The sequence below is a fragment of the Oncorhynchus mykiss genome, chromosome 16, assembly GCF_057628025.1.
Source record: "Oncorhynchus mykiss isolate SJ-2025 chromosome 16, ASM5762802v1, whole genome shotgun sequence".
NCBI classification, from domain to species: Eukaryota; Metazoa; Chordata; class Actinopteri; order Salmoniformes; family Salmonidae; genus Oncorhynchus; species Oncorhynchus mykiss.
The window spans coordinates 1,422,550-1,439,620 of NC_143037.1; the positions used below are offsets into that span (position 1 = coordinate 1,422,550).

The 17,071-nt window shown below is 47.0% G+C and overlaps 1 protein-coding gene across 6 annotated transcripts in view; it reads left to right on the forward strand.

The window, feature by feature from the left end:
* Positions 1-17,071, forward strand: part of lyst (lysosomal trafficking regulator) — a 246,824-nt gene that overhangs the window by 164,707 nt on the left and 65,046 nt on the right. For 2 of the 6 annotated variants that reach the window (XM_090201712.1, XM_090201713.1), the window contains exons 38-41: positions 6,668-6,835; positions 7,290-7,481; positions 13,686-13,924; positions 16,526-16,735. In XM_090201712.1, the coding sequence (XP_090057838.1) occupies positions 6,668-6,835; positions 7,290-7,481; positions 13,686-13,924; positions 16,526-16,735 (809 nt within the window). Of the gene's footprint in view, positions 1-5,906; positions 6,011-6,667; positions 6,836-7,289; positions 7,482-13,685; positions 13,925-16,525; positions 16,736-17,071 lie in introns of those variants that run through there. The other 4 variants (XM_090201715.1, XM_090201716.1, XM_090201714.1 and 1 more) reach the window with 3 other exon arrangements.

Here is a 17,071-nt window from a genome sequence, read left to right on the forward strand (position 1 = left end):
GGTTGGTTGGTTAGTTAGTGCCAATAGCAACACAGGTGAGAGGATATCCCATGGTTGGTTGGTTAGTTAGTGCCAATAGCAACACAGGTGAGAGGATATCCCATGGTTGGTTGGTTAGTTAGTGCCAAGACCATCACAGGTGAGAGGATATCCCATGTTTGGTTGGTTAGTTAGTGCCAAGACCATCACAGGTGAGAGGATATCCCATGGTTGGTTGGTTAGTTAGTGCCAAGACCATCACAGGTGAGAGGATATCCCATGGTTGGTTGGTTAGTTAGTGCCAATAGCAACACAGGTGAGAGGATATCCCATGGTTGGTTGGTTAGTTAGTGCCAATAGCAACACAGGTGAGAGGATATCCCATGGTTGGTTGGTTAGTTAGTGCCAAGACCAACACAGGTGATAGGATATCCCATGTTTAATTAGTTAGTTATTTAGTGCCAAGACCAACACAGGTGATAGGATATCCCATGTTTAATTAGTTAGTTAGTTAGTGCCAAGACCAACACAGGTGATAGGATATCCCATGTTTAATTAGTTAGTTAGTTAGTGCCAAGACCAACACAGGTGATAGGATATCCCATGTTTAATTAGTTAGTTAGTTAGTGCCAAGACCAACACAGGTGATAGGATATCCCATGGTTGGTTGGTTAGTTAGTGCCAAGACCAACACAGGTGAGAGGATATCCCATGGTTGGTTGGTTAGTTAGTGCCAATAGCAACACAGGTGAGAGGATATCCCATGGTTGGTTGGTTAGTTAGTGCCAATAGCAACACAGGTGATAGGATATCCCATGTTTAATTAGTTAGTTAGTTAGTGCCAAGACCAACACAGGTGAGAGGATATCCCATGGTTGGTTGGTTAGTTAGTGCCAAGACCATCACAGGTGAGAGGATATCCCATGGTCTGTTGGTTAGTTAGTGCCAATAGCAACACAGGTGAGAGGATATCCCATGTTGGTTGGTTAGTTAGTGCCAATAGCAACACAGGTGAGAGGATATCCCATGGTTGGTTGGTTAGTTAGTGCCAAGACCATCACAGGTGAGAGGATATCCCATGTTTAATTAGTTAGTTAGTGCCAATAGCAACACAGGTGAGAGGATATCCCATGTTTAGTTAGTTGGTTAGTGCCAATAGCATAGGACTGTGTTGCTCAGGGTCTAGAAGAGGAATACTACTTGATTGTCATTGACTTTACAGTTGACAGATCTTAGGGAAATGAGAGCTCTATCCGTTGGAGTTGTCATGGTTATTTACATATTAATGGCACGATGCAAACTACTGTTTCCAATGTAGACGTCAGTGTAACTGCTTTGTAGTATACGAGATGTTTAGTGAAATACACTGAACAAAAAATATAAACGGAACATGTAAAGGTTTGGTCTCATGTTTCATGAGCTGAAATAAAATATCCCAGAAATGTTCCGTATGCACAAAAACCTTATTTCTATAAAATGTTGTTTACAAAATTGTTCACGTCCCTGATCATGAATATTTCTCCTTCGCCAAGATAATCTGTCCACCTGCCAGGTGTGGCATATCAAGAAGCTGATTAAACACCATTATCACTACACAGGTGTACCTTGTGCTGTGGACAATAAAAGGCCACTCTAAAATGTGCAGCTTTGTCACACAACTCGATGTCTCAAGTCGAGGGAGAATACAATTGGCATGCTGACCGCAGGAATGTCCACCAGAGCTGTTACCAGATCATTTAATGCTAATTTCTCTACAATAAGCCGCCTCCGTCGTTTTAGAGAATTTGGCAATACGTCCAAGCTACTGACAACAGACAGAAATGCATTTTATCGATGGCAGTTTGAATGGACAGGGATACTGTGAAGAGATCCTGAGGCTCATTGTCGTGCCATTCATCCGCTGCCATCACCTCATGTTTCAGCATGATAATGCACGGCCCCATGTCGCAAGGATCTGTACACAATTCCTGGAAGCTGAAAGTGGCCCAGTTCTTTCAGGTGGTGGTCACACCAGATACTGACTGGTTTTCTGATCCACACCCCGACTTTCTGATCCACACCCCTACATAGATTAGGACATAATTTATTTATTTCGATTGACTGATTTCCTTCTATGTACTGTAACTCCGTAAAGTATTTGAACTTGTTGCGTGTATATTTATGTTCGGTGTAGGTATTATGACCAGTCTGAGATGTTTAGTGAAATAGTTACAGTTGAAGTCGGAAGTTTACATACATCTTAGCCAAATACATTTAAACTCAGTTTTTCACAATTCCTGACATTTAATCCTAGTAAAAATGCCCTGTCTTAGGTCAGATAGGATCACCACTTTATTTTAAGAATGTGAAATGTCAGAATAATAGTAGAGAGTGATTTATTTCAGCTTTTATTTATTTCATCACATTCCCAGTGGGTCAGAAGTTTACATACACTCAAATAGTATTTGGTAGCATTGCCTTTAAATTGTTTAACTTGGGTCAAATGTTTCAGGTAGCCTTCCACAAGCTTCCCACAATACGTTGGGTGAATTTTGGCCCATTCCTCCTGACAGAGCTGGTGTAACTGAGTCAGGTTTGTAGGCCTCCTTGCTTGCACACACTTTTTCAGTTCTGCCCATAAATATTCTATAGGATTGAAGTCAGGGCTTTGTGATGGCCACTCCAATACCTTGACTTTGTTGTCCTTAAGCCATTTTGCCACAACTTTGGAAGTATGCTTGGGGTCATTGTCCATTTGGAAGACCCATTTGCGACCAAGCTTTAACTTCCTGACTGATGTCTTGAGTTGTTGCTTCAATATATCCACAAACTTTTCCCGCCTCATGATGCCATCTATTTTGTGAAGTGCACCAGTCCCTCCTGCAGCAAAGCACCCCCACAACATCATGCTGCCACCCCCGTGCTTCACGGTAGGGATGGTGTTCTTCGGCTTCTAAGCCTCCCCTTTTTCCTCCCAACATAACGATGGTCATTATGGCCAAACAGTTCTATTTTTTTGTTTCATCAGACCAGAGGACATTTCTCCAAAAAGTATGATCTTTGACCCCATGTGAAGTTGCAAACCGTAGTCTGTCTTTTTTATGGCGGTGTTGGAGCAGTGGCTTCTTCCTTGCTGAGCGGCCTATCAGGTTATGTCGATATAGGACTCGTTTTACTTTGGATATAGATACTTTTGTACCTGTTTCCTCCAGCATATTCAAGGTCCTTTGCTGTTGTTCTGGGATTGATTTGCACAGAACGCGTCTCCTTCCTGAGCAGTATGACGGCTGTTCCCAAGGATGTACCAGACTTGTGGAGGGCTACAATTTTTTTTTCTGAGGTCTTGACTGATTTCTTTTGATTTTCAAATGTCGTCAAGCAAAGAGGCACTGAGTTTGAAGGTAGTCCTTGAAATACATCCACAGGTACACCTCCAATTGACTCAAATGATGTCAATTAGCCTATCAGAAGCTTCTTAAGCCATGACTTTAGACTTCTGGAATTTTCCAAGCTGTTTAAAGGCCCTGTCAACTTAGTGTATGTAAACTTCTGACCCACTGGAATTGTGATACAGTGAATTATAAGTGAAATAATCTGTCTGTAAACAATTGTTGGAAAAATGACTTGTGTCATGCACAAAGTAGATGTCCTAACCGACTTGTCAAAACTATAGTTTGTTAACAAGAAATTTGTGGAGTGGTTGAAAAACTAGTTTTAATGACGCCAACCTAAGTGTATGTAAACTTCCGACTTCAATTGTATGACCAGTCTGAGATGTTATCGTGACCGGTCTGAGATGTTATCGTGACCGGTCTGAGATGTTATCGTGACCGGTCTGAGATGTTATCGTGACCGGTCTGAGATGTTATCGTGACCGGTCTGAGATGTTAGGGGGGGAACTCCACCCCCCCATTCAGCTGAAAAGGTGGCGCAGGGAATTCAAAAATATTATTTAGAAATATTTAACTTTCACACATTAACAAGTCCAATACCTCAAATGAAAGATAAACATCTTGTTCATCTACTCATCATGTCCGATTTTTTAAAATGTTTTACAGCGAAAACACAACATATATTTATGTTAGACCACCACCAAACCAAAGAAAAAACACAGCCATTTTTTCCAGCCAAAGATAAAATCACAAAAGCAGGATTCGAAATAAAATGAATCACTAACCTCTTGAAAATCTTCATCAGATGACAGTCATATAACATGTTACACAGTACATTTATGTTTTGTTCGATAATATGCATTTTTATATCCACAAATCTCGGTTTACATTGACGCCATGTTCAGAACTGCCTCCAAAATATCCGGAGGAATTATAGAAAGCTACGCCAGATAACAGAAATACTCATCATAAACTTTGACTAAAGATACATGTTCTACATATAATTAAAGATACACTGGTTCTTAATGCAACCGCTGTGTCACATTTTTTCATTTTTTTTACGTTCCGGAAAAAGCCTAACATTGCAATAATCTGAGACGGCGCTCAGACGTAAAAGTATTTCTCCGCCATGTTGGAGTCAACAGAAATACGAAATTACAACATAAATATTCCCTTTGATGATCTTTCATCAGAATGCAGTGCAAGGAGTCCTAGTTCCACAATAAATTGTTGTTTTGTTCCGTAATGTCCAATACTAGTGTCCAATTAGCTGCATTTGCTACCACTTTCAGCTCACGTGCCCAAAAGCTGACGCCGGTCCAGGACAACTCGCACGAAAACTTCAAAAAGATATATTCCAGGTCGAATAAACTGGTCAAACTAAGTAGAGAATCAATCTTCAGGATGTTATTTTCATATATATCCAATAACGTTCCAACCGGATCATACGTTTTCAGCTGGAGCCAAATGGAACGACGGTGGCACCCACAGAGAAATGCGCCACAGGAAAATGGCATTCTGTCGGGACAGTGACTATTTCCCCTCCCATTCGGTCAAAGTTCACAGCAAAAGCTCCATTCCACTTTCTACTGAATGAGGACATCTAGTGGAAGGCGTAGGAAGTGCTACCACTTTGTTGGGAAAGGAGGGGGAGATGATGTCAAAGTTGACCCACAATTTCACTTCTTGTTATGGAAGATTGCCTGCCCTATGAGTTCTGTTATACTCACAGACATAATTCAAACAGTTTTAGAAACTTCAGAGTGTTTTCTATCCAATAGTAATAATGATATGCGTATATTAACAATCTAGGACAGAGTAGGATGCAGTTCACTATGGGCACGCAATTCATCCAAAGTGAAAATACTGCCCTCTATCCTCAAGTTTTAATCGGCCAATTTTAATTTATTCTAATAATGACAATTACAACAATACTGAATGAACACTTATTTTAACTTAATATGATACATCAATAAAATCCATTTAGCCTCAAATAAATAATGAAACATGTTCAATTTGGTTTAAATAATGCAAAAACAAAGTGTTGGAGAAGTAAAAGTGCAATATGTTCCATGTAAGAAAGCTAACGTTTCAGTTCCTTGCTCAGAACATGAGAACATATGAAAGCTGGTGGTTCCTTTTAACATGAGACATCAATATTCCCAGGTAGGAAGTTTTAGGTTGTAGTTATTATATGAATTATAGGACTATTTCTCTCTCTACCATTTGTATTTCATTTACCTTTGACTATTGGATGTTCTTATAGGCACTTTAGTATTGGCAGTGTAACAGTATAGCTTCCGTCCCCCTCCTCGCCCCTCCCTGGGCTCGAACCAGGAACACATCGACAACAGCCACCCTCAAAGCAGCGTTACCTATGCAGAGCAAGCGGAACATACGCACCGCATCGATTATATGCAACGCAGGACACGCTAGATAATAGTAATATCATCAACCATGTGTAGTTAACTAGTGATTATGATTGATTGTTTTTTATAAGATACGTTTAATGCTAGCTAGAAACTTACCTTGGCTTCTACTGCATTCACGTAACAGGCAGTCTCCTCGTGGAGTGCAATGAAGAGCATTGGACTAGTGTAACGTTGGACTCGTGTAAGGTTGCAAGATTTGATCCCCCGAGCTGATAATCTGAAAATCTGTCGTTCTGCCCCTGAACGAAGCAGTTAACCCACCGTTCCTAGGCCGTCATTGAAAATAAGAATGTGTTCTTTACTGACTTGCCTCGTTAAATAAAGATTAAATAAAAGTGTAAAAAAATATATATATATTTTTTTAAATCGGCCAAATTGGTGTCCAAAAATAACGATTTCCGACTGTTATGAAAACTTGAAATCGGCCCTAATTAATTGGCCATACCGATTAATCGGTTGACCTCTAATTATGACCAGACAGAGATGTTTAGTGAAATAGTTATTATGACCAGACAGAGATGTTATGACCAGACAAAGATATTTAGTAAAATAGTTATTATGACCAGACAGAGATGTTTAGTGAAATAGTTATTATGACCAGACAGAGATGTTTAGTGAAATAGTTATTATGACCAGACAGAGATATTTAGTGAAATAGTTATTATGACCAGACAGAGATGTTATGACCAGACAGAGATGTTATTGTGACCAGACTGAGATGTTATGACCAGACAAAGATGTTTAGTGAAATAGTTATTATGACCAGTCTGAGTCAGTCTGAGGCCATCACTGGTCAGTCTTCCATTCTTGTAATTTCCTAATCAGGTGTTACCTGTTATCTACCCTGCATCTCACCTGTGTATCCCCCCCACCCCTCCCACCAAGGTTCCATGGCTATGGTTATGAGAGACTGCATCATTCCCCGTACTCCACGGCAGCACTACTGTTCGTACGGCCAGATCCCCCTGCCTCCCCCCTTCTGCTTCCTGTCTGAGACCTCCCCCCTCCCCTCCCCCACCGACACCACTTCCTATGTGTTCCTATGTGACTCAGGTAGCCACACGGGGATCTGGGACCCGGTGCCCTCTCGCTCTCTGTCTGGAGGCGAACATTATCCCCCCAGAACCCTAACTCTTGCTGTGAACTACTCACCCTTCCTATAATCCCAGTCTCTGCTCTACTGCATGGAAAGAGCAGAGGGATAGGACTCGCCCAGTACACTCAGACATTACTGGTGCCTGTGTGTGTGTGTGTGTGTGTGCGCAGAGTTCTCACCCTAACCTGTTTGAAGATTTCAGTTCATACTTATGGCATGTAGATTCCTGGTAAAACATTCCCCACAGAGAATCTAGTCCATGTCAAGCCTGACATGTGATAAAGAGATGCTAGCAGCATGTAATCCAAGTTTACTAAGCATTCTCTGTAGGATCACCTGTGTGTGATTAACACTTGCTTTGCCCTCAACGTTGGAATCACCTCCTATAATACACGTTGCCTGTATCCCCAGGTCGGCGTCGCTTCTCCCTGGCCCAGTCAGACAGTCTTCTCACCAGGATGCGTTCTGTAGCCAGTGATGAGCTGAACCAGATGATGCAGAGAAGAATGAGTCAGGAGAACCCCATCAGAGCATCAGAGACTGAGTTCATACAGAGACTACAGAGACTGGTGGTGCTGGCTGTCAACAGGCTCATCTATCATGGTAAATATGGTAAAACAGGCTCATCTATCATGGTAAATATGGTAAAACAGGCTCATCTATCATGGTAAATATGGTAAAACAGGCTCATCTATCATGATAAATATGGTAAAACAGGCTCATCTATCATGGTGAATATGGTAAAACAGGCTCATCTATCATGGTAAATATGGTAAAACAGGCTCATCTATCATGGTAAATATGGTAAAACAGGCTCATCTATCATGGTAAATATGGTAAAACAGGCTCATCTATCATGGTAAAAATGGAAAAACAGGCTCATCTATCATGGTAAATATGGTAAAACAGGCTCATCTATCATGGTAAATATGGTAAAACAGGCTCATCTATCATGGTAAATATGGTAAAACAGGCTCATCTATCATGGTAAATATGGTAAAACAGGCTCATCTATCATGGTAAAAATGGAAAAACAGGCTCATCTATCATGGTAAATATGGTAAAACAGGCTCATCTATCATGGTAAATATGGTAAAACAGGCTCATCTATCATGGTAAATATGGTAAAACAGGCTCATCTATCATGGTAAAAATGGAAAAACAGGCTCATCTATCATGGTAAATATGGTAAAACAGGCTCATCTACCATGGTGAATATGGTAAAACAGGTTCATCTATCATGGTAAAACAGGCTCATCTATCATGGTAAATATGGTAAAACAGGCTCATCTATCATGGTAAATATGGTAAAACAGGCTCATCTATCATGGTAAATATGGTAAAACAGGCTCATCTATCATGGTAAATATGGTAAAACAGGCTCATTTATCATGGTAAATATGGTAAAACAGGCTCATCTATCATGGTAAATATGGTAAAACAGGCTCATCTATCATGGTGAATATGGTAAAACAGGCTCATCTATCATGGTAAATATGGTAAAACAGGCTCATCTATCATGGTAAATATGGTAAAACAGGCTCATCTATCATGGTAAATATGGTAAAACAGGCTCATCTATCATGGTAAATATGGTAAAACAGGCTCATCTATCATGGTAAATATGGTAAAACAGGCTCATCTATCATGGTAAATATGGTAAAACAGGCTCATCTATCATGGTAAATATGGTAAAACAGGCTCATCTATCATGGTAAATATGGTAAAACAGGCTCATCTATCATGGTAAATATGGTAAAACAGGCTCATCTATCATGGTAAATATGGTAAAACAGGCTCATCTATCATGGTAAATATGGTAAAACAGGCTCATCTATCATGGTAAATATGGTAAAACAGGCTCATCTATCATGGTAAAAATGGAAAAACAGGCTCATCTATCATGGTAAATATGGTAAAACAGGCTCATCTATCATGGTAAATATGGTAAAACAGGCTCATCTATCATGGTAAATATGGTAAAACAGGCTCATCTATCATGGTAAATATGGTAAAACAGGCTCATCTATCATGGTAAATATGGTAAAACAGGCTCATCTATCATGGTGAATATGGTAAAACAGGCTCATCTATCATGGTGAATATGGTAAAACAGGCTCATCTATCATGGTGAATATGGTAAAACAGGCTCATCTATCATGGTAAATATGGTAAAACAGGCTCATCTATCATGGTAAATATGGTAAAACAGGCTCATCTATCATGGTGAATATGGTAAAACAGGCTCATCTATCATGGTAAATATGGTAAAACAGGCTCATCTATCATGGTGAATATGGTAAAACAGGCTCATCTATCATGGTAAATATGGTAAAACAGGCTCATCTATCATGGTAAATATGGTAAAACAGGCTCATCTATCATGGTGAATATGGTAAAACAGGCTCATCTATCATGGTAAATATGGTAAAACAGGCTCATCTATCATGGTGAATATGGAAAAACAGGCTCATCTATCATGGTAAATATGGTAAAACAGGCTCATCTATCATGGTGAATATGGTAAAACAGGCTCATCTATCATGGTGAATATGGAAAAACAGGCTCATCTATCATGGTGAATATGGAAAAACAGGCTCATCTATCATGGTAAATATGGTAAAACAGGCTCATCTATCATGGTAAATATGGTAAAACAGGCTCATCTATCATGGTAAATATGGTAAAACAGGTTCATCTATCATGGTAAATATGGTAAAACAGGCTCATCTATCATGGTAAATATGGTAAAACAGGCTCATTTATCATGGTAAATATGGTAAAACAGGCTCATCTATCATGGTAAATATGGTAAAACAGGCTCATCTATCATGGTGAATATGGAAAAACAGGCTCATCTATCATGGTGAATATGGAAAAACAGGCTCATCTATCATGGTGAATATGGAAAAACAGGCTCATCTATCATGGTAAATATTGTAAAACAGGCTCATCTATCATGGTAAATATGGTAAAACAGGCTCATCTATCATGGTAAATATGGTAAAACAGGTTCATCTATCATGGTAAATATGGTAAAAACAGGCTCATCTATCATGGTAAATATGGTAAAACAGGCTCATCTATCATGAACACTGTTTGAGTGAAAGGGAGATGCGTGCTGGCAGGTGAAAAAGACCTCTGATCACGGATAATAAATAAATACATTATTGTGTCAGAATCATACTCTGAAAATTCTCAATATCTCTTACAATACTCATTTTGTCTGAGTACTCGGCACACCCCTACCAGATAGTAAATTGATTAATTCTAGTGTGGCTGTTGGAACAGAGCCTGTGTCTATACTTTGCAGTGTTTCAAGCTGTTGTGCTGTCTTCCCATTCTGACTAATAAGGCATTATTCTTCCTTCTCCTCCACCTCTGTCCCCCCTCTCCTCCTCTACCTCTGTCCCCCCTCTCCTCCTCCACCTCTGTCCCCCCTCTCCTCCTCCACCTCTGTTCTCCTCTCTCCTCCACCTCTGTCCCCCTCTCTCCTCCACCTCTGTTCTCCTCTCTCCTCCACCTCTGTCCCCCCCTCTCCTCCTCTACCTCTGTCCCCCCTCTCCTCCTCCACCTCTGTCCCCCCTCTCCTCCTCCACCTCTGTTCTCCTCTCTCCTCCACCTCTGTCCCCCTTTCTCCTCCACCTCTGTCCCCCTCTCTCCTCCACCTGTCCCCCCCTCTCCTCCACCTCTGTCCCCCCTCTCCTCCTCCACCTTTGTCCCCCCTCTCCTCCTCCACCTCTGTCCCCCTCTCCTCCTCCACCTCTGTCCCCCCTCTCCTCCTCCACCTCTGTCCCCCCTCTCCTCCTCTACCTCTGTCCCCCCTCTCCTCCTCCACATCTGTCCCCCCTCTCCTCCTCCACATCTGTCCCCCCTCTCCTCCTCCACATCTGTCCCCCCTCTCCTCCTCCACCTCTGTTCCCCTCTCTCCTCCACCTCTGTTCTCCTCTCTCCTCCACCTCTGTCCCCCCTCTCCTCCTCTACCTCTGTCCCCCCTCTCCTCCTCCACCTCTGTCCCCCCTCTCCTCCTCCACCTTTGTCCCCCCTCTCCTCCTCCACCTCTGTCCCCCCTCTCCTCCACCTCTGTTCTCCTCTCTCCTCCACCTCTGTTCTCCTCTCCTCCTCCACCTCTGTCCCCCTCTCTCCTCCACCTCTGTTCTCCTCTCTCCTCCACCTCTGTCCCCCCCTCTCCTCCACCTCTGTCCCCCTCTCTCCTCCACCTCCGTCTCCCCTCTCCTCCTCCACCTCTGTCCCCCCTCTCCTCCTCCACCTCTGTTCCCCTCTCCTCCTCCACCTCTGTTCTCCTCTCTCCTCCACCTCTGTCCCCCTCTCCTCCTCCACCTCCGTCTCCCCTCTCCTCCTCCACCTCTGTTCCCCTCTCCTCCTCCACCTCTGTTCCCCTCTCCTCCTCCACCTCTGTTCTCCTCTCTCCTCCACCTCTGTCCCCCTCTCTCCTCCACCTCTGTCCCCCTCTCTCCTCCACCTCTGTCCCCCTCTCTCCTCCACCTCCGTCTCCCCTCTCCTCCTCCACCTCTGTCCCCCCTCTCCTCCTCCACCTCTGTTCCCCTCTCCTCCTCCACCTCTGTTCTCCTCTCTCCTCCACCTCTGTCCCCCTCTCTCCTCCACCTCTGTCCCCCTCTCTCCTCCACCTCTGTCCCCCTCTCCTCCTCTACCTCTGTCCCCCCTCTCCTCCTCCACCTCTGTCCCCCCTCTCCTCCTCTACCTCTGTCCCCCCTCTCCTCCTCCACCTCTGTCCCCCCTCTCCTCCTCCACCTCTGTCCCCCCTCTCCTCCTCCACCTCTGTCCCCCCTCTCCTCCTCCACCTCTGTCCCCCCTCTCCTCCTCCACCTCTGTCCCCCCTCTCCTCCTCCACCTCTGTTCCCCTCTCTCCTCCACCTCTGTTCTCCTCTCTCCTCCACCTCTGTCCCCCCTCTCCTCCTCTACCTCTGTCCCCCCTCTCCTCCTCCACCTTTGTCCCCCCTCTCCTCCTCCACCTCTGTCCCCCCTCTCCTCCTCCACCTCTGTTCTCCTCTCCTCCTCCACCTCTGTCCCCCCTCTCCTCCTCTACCTCTGTCCCCCCTCTCCTCCACCTCTGTTCCCCTCTCTCCTCCACCTCTGTTCTCCTCTCTCCTCCACCTCTGTCCCCCTCTCTCCTCCACCTCTGTCCCCCTCTCTCCTCCACCTCTGTCCCCCTCTCTCCTCCACCTCTGTCCCCCTCTCTCCTCCACCTCTGTCCCCCTCTCTCCTCCACCTCCGTCTCCCCTCTCCTCCTCCACCTCTGTCCCCCCCTCTCCTCCACCTCTGTCCCCCCTCTCCTCCTCCACCTCTGTCCCCCTCTCTCCTCCACCTCTGTCCCCCTCTCTCCTCCACCTCTGTTCTCCTCTCTCCTCTACCTCTGTCCCCCTCTCTCCTCCACCTCTGTCCCCCTCTCTCCTCCACCTCTGTCCCCCTCTCTCCTCCACCTCTGTCCCCCTCTCTCCTCCACCTCTGTCCCCCTCTCTCCTCCACCTCTGTCCCCCTCTCTCCTCCACCTCTGTCCCCCTCTCTCCTCCACCTCTGTCCCCCTCTCTCCTCCACCTCTGTTCCCCTCTCCTCCTCCACCTTTGTTCCCCCTCTCCTCCTCCACCTCTGTCCCCCTCTCTCCTCCACCTCTGTCCCCCTCTCTCCTCCACCTCTGTCCCCCTCTCTCCACCTCCGTCTCCCCTCTCCTCCTCCACCTCTGTCCCCCCTCTCCTCCTCCACCTCTGTTCCCCTCTCCTCCTCCACCTCTGTCCCCCTCTCTCCTCCACCTCTGTCCCCCTCTCTCCTCCACCTCTGTCCCCCTCTCTCCTCCACCTCTGTCCCCCTCTCTCCTCCACCTCTGTCCCCCCTCTCCTCATCCACCTCTGTCCCCCTCTCTCCTCCACCTCTGTCCCCCCTCTCCTCCTCCACCTCCGTCTCCCCTCTCCTCCTCCACCTCTGTCCCCCTCTCTCCTCCACTGTCCTCCCCTCTCCTCCACCTGTCCCCCCCTCTCCTCCACCTCCGTCTCCCCTTTCCTCCTCCACCTGTCCCCCCCCTCTCCTCCACCTCTGTCCCCCCCTCTCCTCCTCCACCTGTTCCCCCCTCTCCTCCACCTGTCCCCCCCTCTCCTCCACTGTCCTCCCTCTCCTCCTCCACCTCTGTCCCCCCTCTCCTCCTCCACCTCTGTCCCCCCTCTCCTCCTCCACCTCTGTCCCCCCCTCTCTCCTCCACCTCTGTTCTCCTCTCCTCCTCCACCTCTGTCCCCCCCTCTCCTCCTCCACCTCTGTCCCCCTCTCCTCCTCCACCTCTGTCCCCCCTCTCCTCCTCCACCTCTGTCCCCCTCTCTCCTCCACTGTCCTCCCTCTCCTCCTCCACCTGTCCCCCCTCTCCTCCACCTCCGTCTCCCCTCTCCTCCCCCCCTCTCCTCCATCTCTGTCCCCCCCTCTCCTCCTCCACCTCTGTCCCCCCTCTCCTCCTCCACCTCTGTCCCCCCTCTCCTCCTCCACCTCTGTTCCCCCTCTCCTCCTCCACCTGTCCCCCCCTCTCCTCTACCTCTGTCTCCCCTCTCCTCCTCCACCTCTGTCCCCCCTCTCCTCCTCCACCTCTGTCCCCCCCTCTCCTCCTCCACCTGTTCCCCCCTCTCCTCCACCTGTCCCCCCCTCTCCTCCACTGTCCCCCCTCTCCTCCTCCACCTCTGGTCCCCCCTCTCCTCCTCCACCTGTCCCCCCCTCTCCTCTACCTCTGTCTCCCCTCTCCTCCTCCACCTCTGTCCCCCCTCTCCTCCTCCACCTCTGTTCCCTCTCCAGACGTGAGCCAAGACTTCTACGACCTGCTGAACTTCCCAGACTCCCCGGACCACCACCTGACCCCTGACCCTGTCGACCCTGTCGACCACGCCCCCGAGGAGGACGGCTCCATCCCCGGCTCATCAGGCCACACCCCTGGCCCGCCCTCTCCCCTCCCCTTCCCCCTTCCCCCGGCCAACATGAAGAGTTTCCAGAAAGACATCCTCAGACTGATGATGGACGGGATCAAGATCAGTCTGGTTAGTGGCGGTTATAACCAGTCTGGTTAGTGGTGGTTATAACCAGTCTGGTTAGTGGTGGTTATAACCAGTCTGGTAGTGGCGGTTATAATCAGTCTGGTTAGTGGCGGTTATAACTAGTCTGGTTAGTGGTGGTTATAATCAGTCTGGTAGTGGCGGTTATAATCAGTCTGGTTAGTGGCGGTTATAACTAGTCTGGTAGTGGCGGTTATAACCAGTCTGGTTAGTGGCGGTTATAATCAGTCTGGTTAGTGGCGGTTATAATCAGTCTGGTAATGGCGGTTATAACCAGTCTGGTAGTGGCGGTTATAACCAGTCTGGTTAGTGGCGGTTATAACCAGTCTGGTTAGTGGCGGTTATAACCAGTCTGGTTAGTGGCGGTTATAACCAGTCTGGTTAGTGGCGGTTTTAACCAGTCTGGTTAGTGGCGGTTATAACCAGTCTGGTTAGTGGCGGTTATAACCAGTCTGGTTAGTGGCGGTTATAACCAGTCTGCTTACTGCTCCGTTTTGTACTAATAGGACGCATGGGGAGGGAGTTGTGACGCTGTGACTCAAACCCAACAGGCCATGGCTTCCCTCAGAGAAACTACGCTGTGACTCAAACCCAACAGGCCATGGCTTCCCTCAGAGAAACTACGCTGTGACTCAAACCCAACAGGCCATGGCTTCCCTCAGAGAAACTACGCTGTGACTCAAACCCAACAGGCCATGGCTTCCCTCAGAGAAACTACGCTGTGACTCAAACCCAACAGGCCATGGCTTCCCTCAGAGAAACTACGCTGTGACTCAAACCCAACAGGCCATGGCTTCCCTCAGAGAAACTACGCTGTGACTCAAACCCAACAGGCCATGGCTTCCCTCAGAGAAACTACGCTGTGACTCAAACCCAACAGGCCATGGCTTCCCTCAGAGAAACTACGCTGTGACTCAAACCCAACAGGCCATGGCTTCCCTCAGAGAAACTACGCTGTGACTCAAACCCAACAGGCCATGGCTTCCCTCAGAGAAACTACGCTGTGACTCAAACCCAACAGGCCATGGCTTCCCTCAGAGAAACTACGCTGTGACTCAAACCCAACAGGCCATGGCTTCCCTCAGAGAAACTACGCTGTGACTCAAACCCAACAGGCTATGGCTTCCCTCAGAGGAAAAGACAAAGAACAACTTGGAGATGCAAATGAGAAGAGCTAACAACTAAAGGATATCCAAGAGAACATGGCTAAAATACTCAATGCTCACCACAACAAACTGTTACAATCTGTTGTTAACAAAGTAGATTTGCTTGACAGGAATGTAGTCTATCGTGTCAGCAATGTGTATGTGTAACAGTATAACTTTAGACCGTCCCCTCGCCCTAATCCGGGCGCGAACCAGGGACCCTCTGGTTAGTTAAGCACCGCTAACTAAGCTAGCCGTTTCACATCCGTTACATATGCAGACCGAACAACGTGTGGAAAAACAGGACAACAAAACGGTCCTTCTTGAAACAAAGGTGCAAACTTTAGAAGTTCAACTGGAGCAGCAAGAAAACCTAACAGATTAGCACACTAGACTACATACAGTGATGCCCAAGACCAGCTTATCGTTTTTCTGCTCCTTTTCGTTTCTCTCCCCTGTCCTTCTCTGTGAAGTAGCGATGGAATTAGCCGATTCCAATGAGATACAGGACAGAATACAATATAAAAGAGGACATATAGCACATACACTACATAGCCAAAAGGATGTAGACATCTGCTTGTCCAACATCTCATTCCAAAAGTCATGGGCCTTAATATGGAGTTGGTCCCCCTTTGCTGCTATAACAGCCTCCACTCTTCTGGGAAGGCTTTGCACTAGATGTTGGAACATTGCTGCTATAACAGCCTCCAGTCTTCTGGGAAGGCTTTCCACTAGATGTTGGAACATTGCTGCTATAACAGCCTCCACTCTTCTGGGAAGGCTTTCCACTAGATGTTGGAACATTGCTGCTATAACAGCCTCCACTCTTCTGGGAAGGCTTTCCACTAGATGTTGGAACATTGCTGCTATAACAGCCTCCACTCTTCTGGGAAGGCTTTCCACTAGATGTAGGAACATTGCTGCTATAACAGCCTTCACTCTTCTGGGAAGGCTTTCCACTAGATGTTGGAACATTGCTGCTATAACAGCCTCCACTCTTCTGGGAAGGCTTTCCACTAGATGTTGGAACATTGCTGTGGGGACTTGCTTCCATTCAGCCACAAGTGCATTAGTGAGGCCGTCCACTGATGTTGAGTGATTAGGTCTGGTTCTCAGTTGACGTTCCAAATCATCCTAAAGGTGTTCGATGGGGTTGAGGTCAGGGCTCTGTGCAGGCCAGTCAAGTTCTTCCACACCGATCTCGACAAACCATTTCTGTATGGACCGCTCTTTGTGCACGGGGGCGTTGCCATGTGTGACCAGTGTGTGACCAGGCTCTAGGGATTGAGGTGTAGAGGAGATGTAGTCATTGTTTGTGTCAGTTGTTGTTCGTATGTATATGTCGTCCTTTTTCTCATTTTATATCTGGTTTGAAAAAGGGGGGGGGACATATTATACAAAATGACTTCCTCATAATGTGGGACTATGGTTGTTCTCCCAGGGCAGTACGGGCCGTGGTGGGGCCCCCAGGCAGCAGTGGAGGAGGATCCTGTGGTCATGTCGGGACACCTTCAGGGTTCAGATCGGACGTCTCTTGGTGCACACCCTCTCCCCTGCATTACCCCTCAGGGACAGGAAGGAGGCTCTAGAGTTTGTGTTCGACCCTGCAAACCCTGACTTCCTCAAGGAGAGCCTCAGCCCCGGGTTAGAGGTAAGAGGTCGGGGGTCGCTGTTAGGGCTGAGCCCAAACATCCTCAGGGAGAGCCTCAGCCCCAGGTGAGAGGATGAGAGCGAGAGAGTGGTTGAATGAAAGGTTGAGAGAGTGATCGAGAGAGAGCAAGAATGAAAGAGAGAGAGAAAGAGAGAGAGGGCAAGATTGAAAGAAAGAGGGTGGGCGAGAGAGGGAGGGAGGGAGGGAGGGAGGGAGGGCGAGAGAGAGGGAGGGAGGGAGGGAGGGCGAGAGGGAGAGGGAGGGAGGGCGGGCGAGAGAGGGAGAGAGGGAGGGCGGGCGAGAGAGGGAGGGAGGGCGGGCGAGAGAGAGAGGGAG